The 17,117-nt window shown below is 45.0% G+C and overlaps 1 protein-coding gene across 2 annotated transcripts in view; it reads left to right on the top strand.

Moving 5' to 3' along the window:
• FBXW2 (F-box and WD repeat domain containing 2) overlaps positions 1–17,117 on the top strand; it is a 47,007-nt gene that overhangs the window by 6,995 nt on the left and 22,895 nt on the right. For both annotated transcript variants that reach the window (XM_053695353.1, XM_053695352.1), the window contains 2 exons: positions 12,160–12,669; positions 13,985–14,179. In XM_053695353.1, the coding sequence (XP_053551328.1) occupies positions 12,180–12,669; positions 13,985–14,179 (685 nt within the window). In that variant the 5' untranslated portion in view covers positions 12,160–12,179. The remainder of the gene's footprint in view (positions 1–12,159; positions 12,670–13,984; positions 14,180–17,117) is intronic.

The raw sequence follows: 17,117 nt of genomic DNA on the forward strand, positions 1-17,117 counted from the left end.
AGTGATCTGAGATGTCATCGCAGAAAACGCAGCATGTCTGCAGAAAGAACAGGATACATGCAGGAATTGTTAGCGATTTAACTTTTCAGCACTGCTCCACATTAGGCTGTTCTCTTCAAACAGAGCTGTTCTCTGGCTGCACTGTCTGTGTAAGTTTTCCTTATCACAGTTCATGCAGAGCAAAGTACTGTTTTAAGTGAACAGTGAAATATGCAGTAGTGCATTGATTGATTGGCTCTCAGAGTTTGTTTCAAGCCCATCCCCTAGCCTTTAACTGTCTGCAAAGTTGTTTTTTTCTGAATGTAAGATGTTTGTATGAGCAATGCACTTTTTTTTTTTTATTGAGATTCATTAAAAGGCAAACAAGGCATACAAGTCAATAGAAGTTTTACAGACAGGTAGTTTCCACATATTCAATTAATAGGTACTAGAATGTTTAGTTAAGACGTTAATATGTGTCATGACAATCATAAGTTAGGTAACATAACTAGTGCCAATAAAGCTCTATACCTTTAAATTAACCTGAAAGGCCACTCTCGGGCCCTTTTGACACTCTAAATAGAACCAAAAAAGGTAACTTCTGAATGTACGGAGACCACTTTTGGATCCCCTGTGAAGAATCTCCATTTTCTATTTTCATAGGGTTGAAAACTACAGGATAAACTTAAACTGGGAAGCTTACTAAAAACCCTTAGCTTAATAAGGAATAAAGGCCACTCTTGAGCCCAGAGAGGGAAGTTCAGCGGGCTGCAGTGCAAGCAGAACAGAAAATATAAACTGGAATGAGAGTAAATGTCTGCTCATGGTAGGGGTATTAAGTCTCCAATGTAGTCCTGAGGGAGGGGTGTCTAATTTAGGGTCTGCACTGACTAGCAATGCACCTTTTGTATTACTACTTCTATGTTAGACTATGTCTGCAGCTAATTTGCAATGACATTTTCAACTACTGCACTATATTATAAAACTTTAAATATTGCTTTATTCTCCATTTAACTAACACGTTGCAATTGAACTGGTGCTTTAGTGTAACTGCCTAATTTAAATTTGATTTAAAAATGACCTGCAGAAAAATTTTCACTAAAAAAATTTCATCGCAGAAAGTGAAAAAAAGTTCTGCCTCTGGGATGGTAACAAAGGGAACCCCTTGCAGCTGTATTGGTGGGAATGTGACACAGCCACAAGTACAAAATATTTTCCACTGTAGTAACTTTTTTTTTTTACAAAACCTGTAACACATAGTAAAAGGCCCTGTTGGATTTAATACCATTAACGTTGTTTTTAAGCAGCCCAGTGAGGTGGTGCGTGTGTAAAGCAGTGACAGGCAGCAATGATTGTGTTTATAACCAAACTGAACAGACAGTAGCCTATTGTAATCTCTTACCGCTGCAACAACTAATCGATAATCCATTATGAAACGAGTTGTCAACGAATCTCATAATCGATTAGTCTGCAATTAATTGGTTTGCACAGCACCAGCTGCTTTACTCCGATGAGCTCCTGCACACAGTGTTTTATGGAAAGGTCCTTAGCCTATATGACGTCTACAGACGTATACTTTTCACGTTTTCAGGACAGTATAAGTTTACAACTACTCCTGGCTTATGTCATCATTTGGTTGTTTATATTAGATCAGGTGATTTGGGACTATGCTTTGCATGATAAAGTGCTGAGCTTGTTATTTATACCTAGTCCTAGATTTATTTTTAATAAATTGTGATATGTACCAGATTCAACATTTATAAGTGTATATTTGTTATTTTAAGAGCGGACTAGATATTTGTTCCCTAACCTTATAGCTAGTTATTTACTATTGCATATAGATAGTTAAGATATTTTTTATGTTAGAATGAGGTCCAGGCTTACTTTATTTGGAGGCCCACTGCCAAGGAGGAAAACACTTTGCATTGGTGGAGCTAACAAAGATACATTTTCCACCTTGGTGAAATTGGCAAATCCCTCCTTATGCATCTCAGGCACCTCTTCTCTGCTGCAGGCAATATAGCTTTTGCTTTGCTCGATTATAAAAATGTGCTCTGCTTCCTAAAAATTGGATTAACAGTTGTGTTAATGTAAAGTTTTAGTCTGACGTTTTATATTTGTAACGCTCAGTATGCAGATTTTATTTTAAATACAGGAAAAAGATTGATATTTTTTTTTTTTTAATCCGATTAGTCAATTAATGGAAAAATAATCTGCCGATTTAATTATGAAAAAATGCTTAGTTGCAGCCCTATGATCTATATTGTTATGGTATTTGTTTCAGTGCTATAGGGAGCAGGGAGCTAACTCTATTGGTTGCCCATAGAATCAAGTTATTACACAAAGCAATATGCTATATACTGCAAGAACTAATTCATTTAGAAATTGTGACGGAACCTGGCTACCCGACTGGGTAGCTCCGCCAAAGGATCTTTCCAACACCTGGAACCTGCCGCTATGTAGTGGAGAAGAGTGATTATAGCAGGACCCCATCCAAATAACTAGACAGACTAGCATTCAGGTGAAACAAGAACTCACTTTAATTGGGAAAACACACAGTTTATATACACAATCTCATCAAGATAAGAGCCTTATCAGTCGCCTAAATCTCCCGCCATTCCCTCCCCTCCAGACAGACTGGCGCCATCCATAGATTCCATTGCCCCAGAGTGTCCAGCGGTATAAGGGTGGTGTTTCCGGGGTGATCCCGGGGAAGCTGCTGCACTTACAGAGTGTCGTTGGGAAGCCCTCGGTCCCCAGTTGCTATAGTCCAAAAAGCTATGGGTGACTAAACGTACACCGGGAAGGCCACTGGGGGTTGTAGAGAGAGGTCCGGAACCTCCAATTCCCAAGGGAGCTCCCCTCCGGCAATCACCACACCTCTTGCCCTCCCCAAGGGGTAACAATCCCCAAGAGAGCGGAGCTCTGGGACAAGGGGCCGCTGGAGTGACCTGGGGTAAGGGACACCGGGGTTGCAGGACTATGTGGTTGACTGGCAGTTCCAGGGGCCCGGTTGGCCAGATAGGGGCTAGGCGGTCAGGGACCAGCTCTTTCCTGATGATGTGTGACCCACAAACAAAGTAAATCCAAGATCTGTGAGATTGCGGTGGCTCTCAAAAAGCCCAAATCCGCTTAGAAACAGGAGGGGGTGAGGTAGTAGGAGGGTGGAGGTTTAACTCCTGCAGCCCAGTATCCGTGAGGTAGTAGGAGGGTGGAGGTTTAACCCCTGCAGCCCGGTATCCGTGACAGCTCTCCCTTTCCAGTTTGACAGACCCGGCTAGATCCACACAGGGGTCGGCCTTGGGCTGTCCGAGGAGCTATTCCATTTCAGTTTCCCGGGAAAGTCCATCAGCGTTTCCATTGCTCTTTCCCGGCCTGTACTAAATCTCAAAGTTGAAGGACTGCAGGACTAAATTCAACTGCAGCAATCGTCCATTGTCACCAGACACTCTGTTGAGCCATACGAGGGGATTATGATCCGTGAGGACGGTGAAAGGCCTCTCATAGAGGTAGGGCTGCAGTTTCTTAAGGGCCCACATTAGGGCCAGGCACTCCTTCACCGCCGCATAGCCTATTTCCCTGGGCAATAGCTTCCGGCGGATGTAAGCTACGGGTTGGTCCTGCCCCTCCTTGTCTACCTGGCTTAAGACTGCTCCCAACCCGAACATGGAGGCATCTGTGTGGACACAAAAACGTTTGGCGGGGTCAGGAGCGGCTAGGACAGGGGCAGAGATCAAGGCAGACTTGAGGCTCTGGAAAGGAGTCTCACATTCTGGGGACCACAGGACCTGTTGGGGAAGTCGCTTGCATGGTAGGTCGGTCGGTCAGGGGCTTGGCCAGGGCACTGTAATTGGGGACAAATTTACGGTAATACCCAGCTGTTCCTAGACTTGGGGGTTGGCCAGTTCACCACTGCCTCAATTTTGGCTGGCTCCGGCCATTGCTTTCCACAGCCCACTCGGTAGCCCAGGTACTGGACCTCCGAGCGTCCTATGGTACATTTGTCTGGCTTCAGGGTCAGACCGACGGCCCTGATGCAATCTAAAACGACGCCTAGGTGGACCAAATGGTCCTCCCAGGTGTTGCTATAGATGGCGATGTCGTCCAGGTATGCGCAGGCATAGTCCTGGAGGCCATCCAGACGGTGATCCACCATCCTTTGGAAGGTAGCTGGAGTGTTCTTCATCCCAAACGGCATGACCTTGAGCTGGTAGAGGCCGAAGGGGGTAATGAAGGCAGACTTGGGGACGGACTCAGGGTCTAAAGGGATCTGTCAGTATCCCTTGCAGAGGTCGAGGGTGGTCAGGAAGTGGCCGTGGGCGATTCTGTCTAATAGGTCATCGACTCAGGACATAGGGTAGGCGTCGGTTGTGGTTCTGTCATTGAGCTTAAGGTAGTGAATGCAGAACCGGGTAGTCCCGTCCTTTTTGAGTACCAGCACCACCGGGGAGGCCCAGGGACTCTTTTGGACGGTTCAACAACACCTAGGTCCAACATTCTCCTGAGCTTGCGGTGCATACTGTCCCTGACTGCCTCTGGGACCCTGTAGGCTACCTGGCTTAGGGGTGGCCTCTCCCGGGGTATCTACATGGTGTATGGCCGCTGCGGTGTACCCAGGGACAGTGGAGAACATATCTCGTCTGTCTTTGAGGAGTCGCCAGACTTGCTCTCTCTGTCCAGTCTCTAACCTCTCATCTAGGGGTATGTCGGCTACTCCTTGGGGGGTGGTCTCATTTTGCCCTGGGAGCTCCGGCATGGGATGACTCTTAGAGTCCTCCACAGCCAGAGCACAGATGGCGGCCACAACCTGGGTCCTTTCTGGGTATGCCTTTAACATGTTCACATGAAAGGTCCGGCGGACTCGGTCATCTAAACATTTGGCTACCAGGTAGGTGGTGTCTGTGGCAAACCTAGCCACTTCTGGACTATAACATAAGAAAGGTTGTCTATAGGCTGTATATTGTGCTATGTAGATGTGACAGACCCTTCTGTCAGCACTGAAAGAGTTAACTGTGTTCAGCGTTAGCCTCAGCTATTGTGCACTGTCATTAATGTTATTGATACACAGTCCATTGTTTAATCAACCTCAGAGAGCAGACCCTAGATGATAAGGAAAGCCAAGTGTGTGTCTGTGTTTAAATTGTTATCAGCTTGAGCAAGGTATTCTATTGTATCATGTAAAAGGGCGTGTTCCCTCCATTCAATGTACAACATTCTTTCAACCCCCCTTCTGGGGGGGGTCAGACCTGCATAAATACTGGGCATATGAGCCTTAATAAAAGTCATTCTGTTTTAAACCTGAAAACTGGCTGGGTCGTGAGTTATTGACTCCCAAACTGTGTTTCGTCCGGTTATTGGGAGTATTTTAATATTGCTCTCCGCTACAATTGGTGGCAAGCGACGGAATGAACCTTATCGCCCAGAAGAGCAACTACACAAGCCAGTAACCTCAGGAAGAGGGGGATTACTACAATACTGACTAAGATGGAAGGAGTACCAGGGACCGAAGTGAATGGAGATGGATTATTCTAAGCTAAAGAGACAAACGTAAAAGGAACTGCTAGAAGCCAGGGGAAAGATAGGCAGCAGCAAACCCAAGGCTATATTAATTCACATGCAGAGTGGGCCCACAAGCTGGATCAAGCATCTCAAGGGTGGATACAGGCCAGCCAAGCTACCACCATGGAAGAATTGCGACAACTGATGCTGTTGGAGCAATTCTTTAACGGCTTGTCCCCAGAAGCCCAAGAATGGGTGAGAGATCGAAAACCCCTCACCTTAACCGAAGCAGCCAGATTAGCAGACCAGCATTTTGATGCCAGGAGGCACCATGGACTACAGCCTAACACCCCCACAGCGGCACCTTTTCGCCCAGCCCCAGGGAATCCACCACCCCCCTCACGATACAACAGACGGGCGAATATACAATGCCACACCTGCAAGCAGTGGGGACATATGGCACGTGAGTGCACCCAAAATCGGAGCAGACAAGCTTGGAACCAGGTCAGACAGAACCTGGCCCCAAGGGCGGCTGCTCACCATTACCAAACGGAGCCAGCCGCTCATGAGGTGTTGAGCACCCAAGCCGAGGAACCCCTGGGAATTCTGCATGAGGTGATGTCGGTCCAGGGACTTCGGGATTCGGGAGCTACTTTAACCCTGATAGCTCCCCATTTGGTGCCGGATACAGCACCCACTGGCGGATCCGTGGCAGTACGAGGGGCAGGGGGAGCAGTATACCGATTGCCCACTGCTAGAGTGGAGTACAGATCCCCAGTCACCCCAGCAGCTGCCAGTTACCAACCCCCGGCGCACCGCTATACCACACGGCCTCCGGCCACGAACTACCCTCAGAGAGGCCGTTTCAATTTGCGGGGCTACTCACAACCTATTCGGTGCTTTGGATGTAAGCAAATAGGGCACAAAAGACCAGAGTGTCCCCTAAACGCAGCGAATCAAGCACAGTCCTGGAGAAGACCCGCTGGCGGAATCCCACATAATCCTCAGCCTGTGGCCCGCTACGTAGAGGCGCCAGAATGCTGGGGCAGCCTACATGAAGCAGACCCCGTGCAAGCTGCCCACCGGAATAACCGGCAACGGGTTAAAGTGAATGGGAAGGAGGTCAGTTGTCTACGGGATACTGGTGCTACCATGACCTTGCTTCAAGAGAACTTGGTGCCTGAGAAACAGCACACTGGAGACACTGTGGCTGTGAGGGTAGCAGGGGGCACTGTGTTCCGCCTACCTGTTGCCAGGGTACATTTGGATTGGGGAGTGGGCGCTAGACTTGTGAATGTGGGGGTCAAGAAGGACTTACCTGCTGATGTTCTCCTTGGAAATGACTTGGCCCCCCTTGTTTCTGCCTATGCTCCCATGGATCCCGCTGATGTTAACCCTGTGACTACCCAATCCCAGTCCCTCCGGGAAGAGACGCTTCCATGTTTGGGGTGGGGGCAGTACTGAGCCAAGTTGGAGCAGATGGCGGAGAACACCCCGTAGCTTACTTGAGCCGAAAGTTGTTGCCCCGGACATCCCCAAGCCGATCCGTTGGGATCAGACTGTGTATGCCGGCTTGGTTCTGGGGGAGCATTGTGGCAAACCTAGCCACTTCTGGACTATAACATAAGAAAGGTTGTCTATAGGCTGTATATTGTGCTATGTAGATGTGACAGACCCTTCTGTCAGCACTGAAAGAGTTAACTGTGTTCAGCGTTAGCCTCAGCTATTGTGCACTGTCATTAATGTTATTGATACACAGTCCATTGTTTAATCAACCTCAGAGAGCAGACCCTAGATGATAAGGAAAGCCAAGTGTGTGTCTGTGTTTAAATTGTTATCAGCTTGAGCAAGGTATTCTATTGTATCATGTAAAAGGGCGTGTTCCCTCCATTCAATGTACAACATTCTTTCAACCCCCCTTCTGGGGGGGGTCAGACCTGCATAAATACTGGGCATATGAGCCTTAATAAAAGTCATTCTGTTTTAAACCTGAAAACTGGCTGGGTCGTGAGTTATTGACTCCCAAACTGTGTTTCGTCCGGTTATTGGGAGTATTTTAATATTGCTCTCCGCTACAGTGTCATTTAGCTGTTCCACTACCCGGTAGGGCCCCTTCCAGGAGGCCTATAGCTTATGTGTTTTGACAGGCTTCAGAGCTAAAACCTTCTGCCCTACGGTCAAGGTCCAAGTATGAGCATTCCGGTCGTACCACCATTTCTGTTTTCTTTGAGCGACCTGAAGATTCTCTCGCACCCTGTCGGCAAGGTCCTTCAGTCAGTCCCTGAGTTGGAGGACGTACTCCACAACGGATGGTCCTTCCTCTTCTGTGGGTCCCTCCCAATGGGCTCTCACTAGGTGTAGGGGCCTCCTTATCTTCCGGCCATACACTAATTTGAATGGGGAGAAACCAGTTTATTGCTGGGGCACCTCTTGGTATGCAAAGAAAAGGTGCCGCAGGAATCCCTCCCAGTCCTTGTGAGTGGACAAGAACGTCCTGAGCAACTGCTTTAAGGTCCCGTTAAACCGCTCACTTAGACCATTAGTCTGGGGGTGATATGGAGCCCTGTGCAGGGGTTTTATTGCACATAGCCTCCACAACTGCCGGGTGATCTCCGCAGTGAATTGGGTTCCCTGGTCAGAGATCACTTCTCGAGGGAAGCCTACCCTTGTGAATATCCGGAGCATTGAATCTGCCACTGTCTCCGCTTGGATATTGGCCAGGGGGATTGCCTCTGGTATCGGGTAGCATAGTCAACCACTGTAAGTATATACTTCTTCCCAGTGGGCCAAAAGTCCAATTATGTCTACTGCTACTCTACTGAAGGGCTCGTCAATAATGGGAAAGGGATTTAGGAGAGCTTTAGTGTGGTCTCCTGTCTTCCCTACCTTCTGACACACTGGGCAAGTTTTACAGTAGTACTTAATGTCTACTGTAATCCCTGGCCAAAAGAAGGTCTGGGTCAGGCGGTGGTGGGTCCTGGACTTTCCTAAATGTCCAGATAGGGGAATATTGTGTCCTATCCTCAGCAGGTTGGACCGAAACTTCTTCGGTATAACCAGATGACGTTTGGGCATCAGCCCTTTTTCTCCTCTCGGAGATTCGGTACAGGAGCCCTCTCTCCCACTGGAAACGTTCCTCCTTGGGGTCAGTACCTACTCGGTAAGGGGCTAGAGATGGGTCGCTCAAGGTCTCCTGAGCGAAATCGGAGGGGGACGCCCAGGAGGGTTGGTCAGGGGGTAGGGTTGAAGTCGGAGTGGAAGGTCGGGGCAAGGTAGGAGTTTGGGTAAGGTAGTAGTCGGGGCAGAATTTCTCACCTGGGTCCCCAGATTGGATGCGGTGGCTTGGCGTCTGGCTTGCTGGCGGGTGGTAACTGCAGCAACATCCTGGGGTTTATCCCCCACAAAAGCCATGGCAAGGTGGCCGAGGTTGTTTCCCAGTAAGACCTCAGCAGGCAAGTGATTCATGACCCCTACTTCTACAGTACGGGGCCCAACAACCCCATCCAGGTGCACTCGGCTGTGGGGGATCCTTAGTACGTCACCCCCAGCCACCCCAACGACAAGTATCCTTCCTGTATGGCCAGAGGCAGGGGCTAGGTGGGGTTTGACTACGGTGACTGGAGCTCCAGTGTCCCTTGGGCTGCCTGCCCATTGACCCAGACGTCCTGGCGATGGTGTCGGCGATTATCGCCAGTTGCGGGTGCACTTTATGCAGGACCCCCACTTCTTCAGCCCAGCCGGTGTAGTTGGTGGGGTCCTCGGTGTACAGGCAGTGGGCCGCAGCTTGGTAGCTCCTGACAGGAGTGCTGGTCCACTGAGCCAGAAAAGGATTCCTTGGCCTACGCTCTAGGCACTCCCTTCTTATGTGGCCTGCCCGTCCGCACTCATAGCACTTCTGGGATGAGCTGGGGAGCGGACAGGCTTCGGCCGAGTCTGGGGGCACCGGGAAGGCCACTGGGGAGTGGGGGTTGTAGAGAGGGGTCCAAAACCTCCGGTTCCCAAGGGAGCTGCCCTCCGGCAATCACCCGACCTCTTGCCCTCCCCAAGGGGTAACAATCCCCAAGAGAGCGGAGCTCTGGGACAAGGGGCCGCTGGAGCGACCTGGGGTAAGGGACACCGGGGATGCAGGACTACGTGGCCGACTGGCAGTTCCAGGGGCCCGGTCAGCTGGATAGGGGCTAGGCGGTCAGGAACCAGCTCTTTCCTGATGATGTGTGACCCACAATCAAAGTAAAGCCAAGATCTGGGAGATCATGGTGGTTCTCAAAAAGCTTAAATCCGCTTAGAAACAGGAGGGGGGGTGAGGTAGTAGGAGGGTGGAGTTTTAATCCCTGCAGCCCAGTATCCGTGACAGAAATGTTCCAGCAGGCAAAAGCAGCTATTGCACATAACATAATAAATGCTATGGTGTTATTTGTAAATACTCCAGCAGGTCCAATGGGTGATTGGGAACACATTACAAAAGATAAAGTTTTCTAGTTACCCAGATGGTTTCAGAAGTGAAATGGCAGCAGAATGTGATGTAGCGGCTGTGTGCACTATGTAAGATAATGTTCTGTGAGCCAGTAAGATTTATAGTTATAGAACTGATGCCCAGTGTAGTGTGTGTATTTGGTATTGCACATAAGATTTATAGTTATAGAACTGATGCCCAGTGTAGTGTGTGTATTTGGTATTGCACATAAGATTTATAGTTATAGAACTGATGCCCAGTGTAGTGTGTGTATTTGGTATTGCACATAAGATTTATAGTTATAGAACTGATGCCCAGTGTAGTGTGTGTATTTGGTATTGCACATAAGATTTATAGTTATAGAACTGATGCCCAGTGTAGTGTGTGTATTTGGTATTGCACATAAGATTTATAGTTATAGAACTGATGCCCAGTGTAGTGTGTGTATTCGCTATTGCACATAAGATTTATAGTTATAGAACTGATGCCCAGTGTAGTGTGTGTATTTGGTATTGCACATAAGATTTATAGTTATAGAACTGATGCCCAGTGTAGTGTGTGTATTCGGTATTGCACATAAGATTTATAGTTATAGAACTGATGCCCAGTGTAGTGTGTGTATTTGGTGTTGCACATAAGATTTATAGTTATAGAACTGATGCCCAGTGTAGTGTGTGTATTTGGTATTGCACATAAGATTTATAATTATAGAACTGATGGCCAGTGTAGTGTGTGTATTTGGTATTGCACATAAGATTTATAATTATAGAACTGATGCCCAGTGTAGTGTGTGTATTTGGTATTGCACATAAGATTTATAGTTATAGAACTGATGCCCAGTGTAGTGTGTGTATTTGGTATTGCACATAAGATTTATAATTATAGAACTGATGCCCAGTGTAGTGTGTGTATTTGGTATTGCACATAAGATTTATAGTTATAGAACTGATGCCCAGTGTAGTGTGTGTATTCGGTATTGCACATAAGATTTATAGTTATAGAACTGATGCCCAGTGTAGTGTGTGTATTCGCTATTGCACATAAGATTTATAGTTATAGAACTGATGCCCAGTGTAGTGTGTGTATTTGGTATTGCACATAAGATTTATAGTTATAGAACTGATGCCCAGTGTAGTGTGTGTATTCGGTATTGCACATAAGATTTATAGTTATAGAACTGATGCCCAGTGTAGTGTGTGTATTTGGTATTGCACATAAGATTTATAGTTATAGAACTGATGCCCAGTGTAGTGTGTGTATTTGGTATTGCACATAAGATTTATAGTTATAGAACTGATGCCCAGTGTAGTGTGTGTATTTGGTATTGCACATAAGATTTATAATTATAGAACTGATGGCCAGTGTAGTGTGTGTATTTGGTATTGCACATAAGATTTATAGTTATAGAACTGATGCCCAGTGTAGTGTGTGTATTTGGTATTGCACATAAGATTTATAATTATAGAACTGATGCCCAGTGTAGTGTGTGTATTTGGTATTGCACATAAGATTTATAGTTATAGAACTGATGCCCAGTGTAGTGTGTGTATTTGGTATTGCACATAAGATTTATAGTTATAGAACTGATGCCCAGTGTAGTGTGTGTATTCGGTATTGCACATAAGATTTATAGTTATAGAACTGATGCCCAGTGTAGTGTGTGTATTCGCTATTGCACATAAGATTTATAGTTATAGAACTGATGCCCAGTGTAGTGTGTGTATTCGGTATTGCACATAAGCTTTATAGTTATAGAACTGATGCCCAGTGTAGTGTGTGTATTTGGTGTTGCACATAAGATTTATAGTTATAGAACTGATGCCCAGTGTAGTGTGTGTATTTGGTATTGCACATAAGATTTATAGTTATAGAACTGATGCCCAGTGTAGTGTGTGTATTTGGTGTTGCACATAAGATTTATAGTTATAGAACTGATGCCCAGTGTAGTGTGTGTATTTGGTATTGCACATAAGATTTATAGTTATAGAACTGATGCCCAGTGTAGTGTGTGTATTCGGTATTGCACATAAGCTTTATAGTTATAGAACTGATGCCCAGTGTAGTGTGTGTATTTGGTATTGCACATAAGATTTATAGTTATAGAACTGATGCCCAGTGTAGTGTGTGTATTTGGTGTTGCACATAAGATTTATAGTTATAGAACTGATGCCCAGTGTAGTGTGTGTATTTGGTATTGCACGTGTATTCATTCTCTCGCTCTGTTACAGGTACATGAATCCAGAAACCTATGGAGAAAAAGGATTTTGACACATGGCTTGAAAATCTTTCAGCTGCATTTTTCACTCTGACAGACTTACAGAAAAATGAAACCCTGGATCACTTGATCAGCCTGAGCGGGGCCGTTCAGCTGAGGCACCTCTCCAACAACCTAGAAACGCTGCTGAAGCGGGACTTCCTCAAGCTTCTACCGCTGGAACTCAGCTTTTACTTGCTGAAATGGCTGGACCCCCAGACGCTACTCACATGCTGCCTGGTCTCTAAGCAGTGGAACAAGGTTATAAGTGCCTGTACAGAGGTGTGGCAGACAGCATGTAGAAACCTGGGCTGGCAGATAGACGACACTGTGCAGGAGTCGCTCTACTGGAAGAAGGTTTACCTGAAAGCGGTGCTGAGGATGAAACAGTTGCAGGACCATGAAGCCTTTATAACTGCATCGCTGATCGGGCATAGTGCCAGAGTTTATGCACTTTTCTATAAGGACGGGCTGCTGTGTACAGGTACGTACCGAGTGTTATCCTGTAAACCGCCAGCAGTATGTGCCCTTATTACGTACAGCTGTCACACGTGCAGTTACGTTATAAATGATCTAGGTATGTACTGTGTGTTATCCTGTAAACCGCCACCAGTATGTGCCCTTATTACTTACAGCTGTCACACGTGCAATTACGTTATAAATGATCTAGGTACATACTGTGTGTTATCCTGTAAACCGCCAGCAGTATGTGCCCTTATTACTTACAGCTGTCACACGTGCAATTACGTTATAAATGATCTAGGTACGTACCGAGTGTTATCCTGTAAGCCGCCAGCAGTATGTGCCCTTATTACTTACAGCTGTCACACGTGCTATTACGTTATAAATGATCCTGGTACGTACTGTGTGTTATCCTGTAAACCGCCAGCAGTATGTGCCCTTATTACTTACAGCTGTCACACGTGCAGTTACGTTATAAATGGTCTCGGTACGTACCGAATGTTATCCTGTAAGCCGCCATCAGTATGTGCCCTTATTACTTACAGCTGTCACACGTGCTATTACGTTATAAATGATCCTGGTACGTACTGTGTGTTATCCTGTTAGCCGCCAGCAGTATGGGCCCTTATTACTTACAGCTGTCACACGTGCTATTACGTTATAAATGATCTAGGTATGTACTGTGTGTTATCCTGTAAGCCGCCAGCAGTATGTGCCCTTATTACTTACAGCTGTCACACGTGCTATTACGTTATAAATGATCTAGGTATGTACTGTGTGTTATCCTGTAAGCCGCCAGCAGTATGTGCCCTTGCTTTATTACTTACAGCTGTCACACGTGCTATTACGTTATAAATGATCTAGGGCTTTATGCTATTTGTATCAATTGCACAGTGAATGACAGGTTGAGATGAGCTGCTTAGGCAGCCCACGGCAGAACGCTGTTTGGCTAAGACTTTTCCACCTATTAGCAAATTGCATGAGGGAATTCCGGCTACAAAGGGCGCTGAGCCAGATTTCCTGCACAGCTATTGGCTAAGAGGTAAAAACGTCACCTCTCGAATGCTTGAAACAAGTAAAGGAGCTTTCAGCACAAAGTATATTATACTTAATGAATGTCCCCTTTATTTGTTTCATTGGTCAATCCTAGCGTTTCACAAACGCTAGGATTGAATTTCACTTTAAGTGTAACCCTTTGAAGTGCACGCTTACAGCAGTGACATTCACGTGCACAACAGAGTTATAAGAATGTGTGTTGTCATATTTCCCTGCTTCTTGCAGCATGTCTGGCAGTAGAAAGGTTAATGACAGAGTGTTTATTCCTTATTGCACAAAAGGCTCAGATGACCTGTCAGCGAAGCTGTGGGACGTGAGCACAGGGCAGTGCATATATGGCATCCAGACTCACACCTGCGCCGTGGTGAAGTTTGATGAACAGAAGCTTGTCACTGGCTCCTTCGATAACACAGTTGCCTGCTGGGACTGGAGCTCAGGGGCAAAAACTCAGCACTTCCGGGGTCATACTGGTGCAGGTAATAGAATGCACGCTCATCACATGATTTGAGTACTTGAGTACCACCTTACTACCTGCCTGGGTATTATGCAACCGTCAATTTCCAACCATGTTTTGTTCTTCTGACTTTTTACGTAGCTTTCATTTAATATAATATACTTTACTTTAGAGTCATATCACTAGTAATTCCTACAGCTCTAACCCTGTACTGTATAAACCTAGTGCCTGACACACCAGGATTTATTCACCTGTCTATAGTGTATAAATACATAACAGTGTAGCACTGACATCTGTGTATACAGATCATATCACTAGTAATTCCTACAGCTCTCTAACCCTGTACTGTACAAACCTAGTGCCTGTCTATAGTGTATAAATACATAAGTGTAGCACTGACATCTGTGTATACAGATCATATCACTAGCAATTCCTACAGCCCTCTGACCCTGTACTGTATAAACCTAGTGCCTGACACACCAGGATTTATTCACCTGTCTATAGTGTATAAATACATAAGTGTAGCACTGACATCTGTGTATACAGATCATATCACTAGTAATTCCTACAGCTCTCTAACCCTGTACTGTACAAACCTAGTGCCTGTCTATAGTGTATAAATACATAAGTGTAGCACTGACATCTGTGTATACAGATCATATCACTGGTAATTCCTACAGCTCTAACCCTGTACTGTACAAACCTAGTGCCTGTCTATAGTGTATAAATACATAAGTGTAGCACTGACATCTGTGTATACAGATCATATCACTAGTAATTCCTACAGCTCTCTAACCCTGTACTGTACAAACCTAGTGCCTGTCTATAGTGTATAAATACATAAGTGTAGCACTGACATCTGTGTATACAGATCATATCACTAGTAATTCCTACAGCTCTCTAACCCTGTACTGTACAAACCTAGTGCCTGTCTATAGTGTATAAATACATAAGTGTGGCACTGTCATTTGTGTATACAGATCATATCACTAGTAATTCCTACAGCTCTAACCCTGTACTGTACAAACCTAGTGCCTGACACACCAGGATTTATTCACCTGTCTATAGTGTATAAATACATAACAGATAAGCACTGACATCCGTGTATACAGATCATATCACTAGTAATTCCTACAGCTCTAACCCTGTACTGTACAAACCTAGTGCCTGTCTATAGTGTATAAATACATAAGTGTAGCACTGACATCTGTGTATACAGATCATATCACTAGTAATTCCTACAGCCCTCTAACCCTGTACTGTACAAACCTAGTGCCTGTCTATAGTGTATAAATACATAAGTGTAGCACTGACATCTGTGTATACAGATCATATCACTAGTAATTCCTACAGCTCTAACCCTGTACTGTACAAACCTAGTGCCTGTCTATAGTGTATAAATACATAACCGTGTAGCACTGACATCTGTGTATACAGATCATATCACTAGTAATTCCTACAGCTCTCTAACCCTGTACTGTACAAACCTAGTGCCTGACTCACCAGGATTTATTCACCTGTCTATAGTGTATAAATACATAACAGTGTAGCACTGACATCTGTGTATACAGATCATATCACTAGTAATTCCTACAGCTCTAACCCTGTACTGTACAAACCTAGTGCCTGTCTATAGTGTATAAATACAATACAGTGTAGCACTGACATCTGTGTATACAGATCATATCACTAGTAATTCCTACAGCTCTCTAACCCTGTACTGTATAAACCTAGTGCCTGTCTATAGTGTATAAATACATAACAGTGTAGCACTGACATCTGTGTATACAGATCATATCACTAGTAATTCCTACAGCCCTCTAACCCTGTACTGTATAAACCTAGTGCCTGTCTATAGTGTATAAATACATAACAGTGTAGCACTGACATCTGTGTATACAGATCATATCACTAGTAATTCCTACAGCTCTCTAACCCTGTACTGTACAAACCTAGTGCCTGTCTATAGTGTATAAATACATAAGTGTAGCACTGACATCTGTGTATACAGATCATATCACTAGTAATTCCTACAGCTCTAACCCTGTACTGTACAAACCTAGTGCCTGTCTATAGTGTATAAATACATAACAGTGTAGCACTGACATATGTGTATACAGATCATATCACTAGTAATTCCTACAGCTCTCTAACCCTGTACTGTACAAACCTAGTGCCTGACACACCAGGGTTTATTCACCTGTCTATAGTGTATAAATACATAAGTGTAGCACTGACATCTGTGTATACAGATCATATCACTAGTAATTCCTACAGCTCTAACCCTGTACTGTATAAACCTAGTGCCTGACACACCAGGATTTATTCACCTGTCTATAGTGTATAAATACATAAGTGTAGCACTGACATCTGTGTATACAGATCATATAACTAGTAATTCCTACAGCCTTCTAACCCTGTACTGTACAAACCTAGTGCCTGTCTATAGTGTATAAATACATAACAGTGTAGCACTGACATCTGTGTATACAGATCATATCACTAGTAATTCCTACAGCCCTCTAACCCTGTACTGTACAAACCTAGTGCCTGACACACCAGGATTTATTCACCTGTCTATAGTGTATAAATACATAACAGATGAGCACTGACAGCTGTGTATACAGATCATATCACTAGTAATTCCTACAGCCCTCTAACCCTGTACTGTACAAACCTAGTGCCTGTCTATAGTGTATAAATACATAAGTGTAGCACTGACATCTGTGTATACAGATCATATCACTAGTAATTCCTACAGCTCTCTAACCCTGTACTGTACAAACCTAGTGCCTGTCTATAGTGTATAAATACATAACAGTGTAGCACTGGCATCTGTGTATACAGATCATATCACTAGTAATTCCTACAGCTCTAACCCTGTACTGTACAAACCTAGTGCCTGTCTATAGTGTATAAATACAATACAGTGTAGCACTGACATCTGTGTATACAGATCA

The sequence above is a fragment of the Bombina bombina genome, chromosome 12 (assembly GCF_027579735.1).
Source record: "Bombina bombina isolate aBomBom1 chromosome 12, aBomBom1.pri, whole genome shotgun sequence".
In the NCBI taxonomy this organism is placed as follows: Eukaryota; Metazoa; Chordata; class Amphibia; order Anura; family Bombinatoridae; genus Bombina; species Bombina bombina.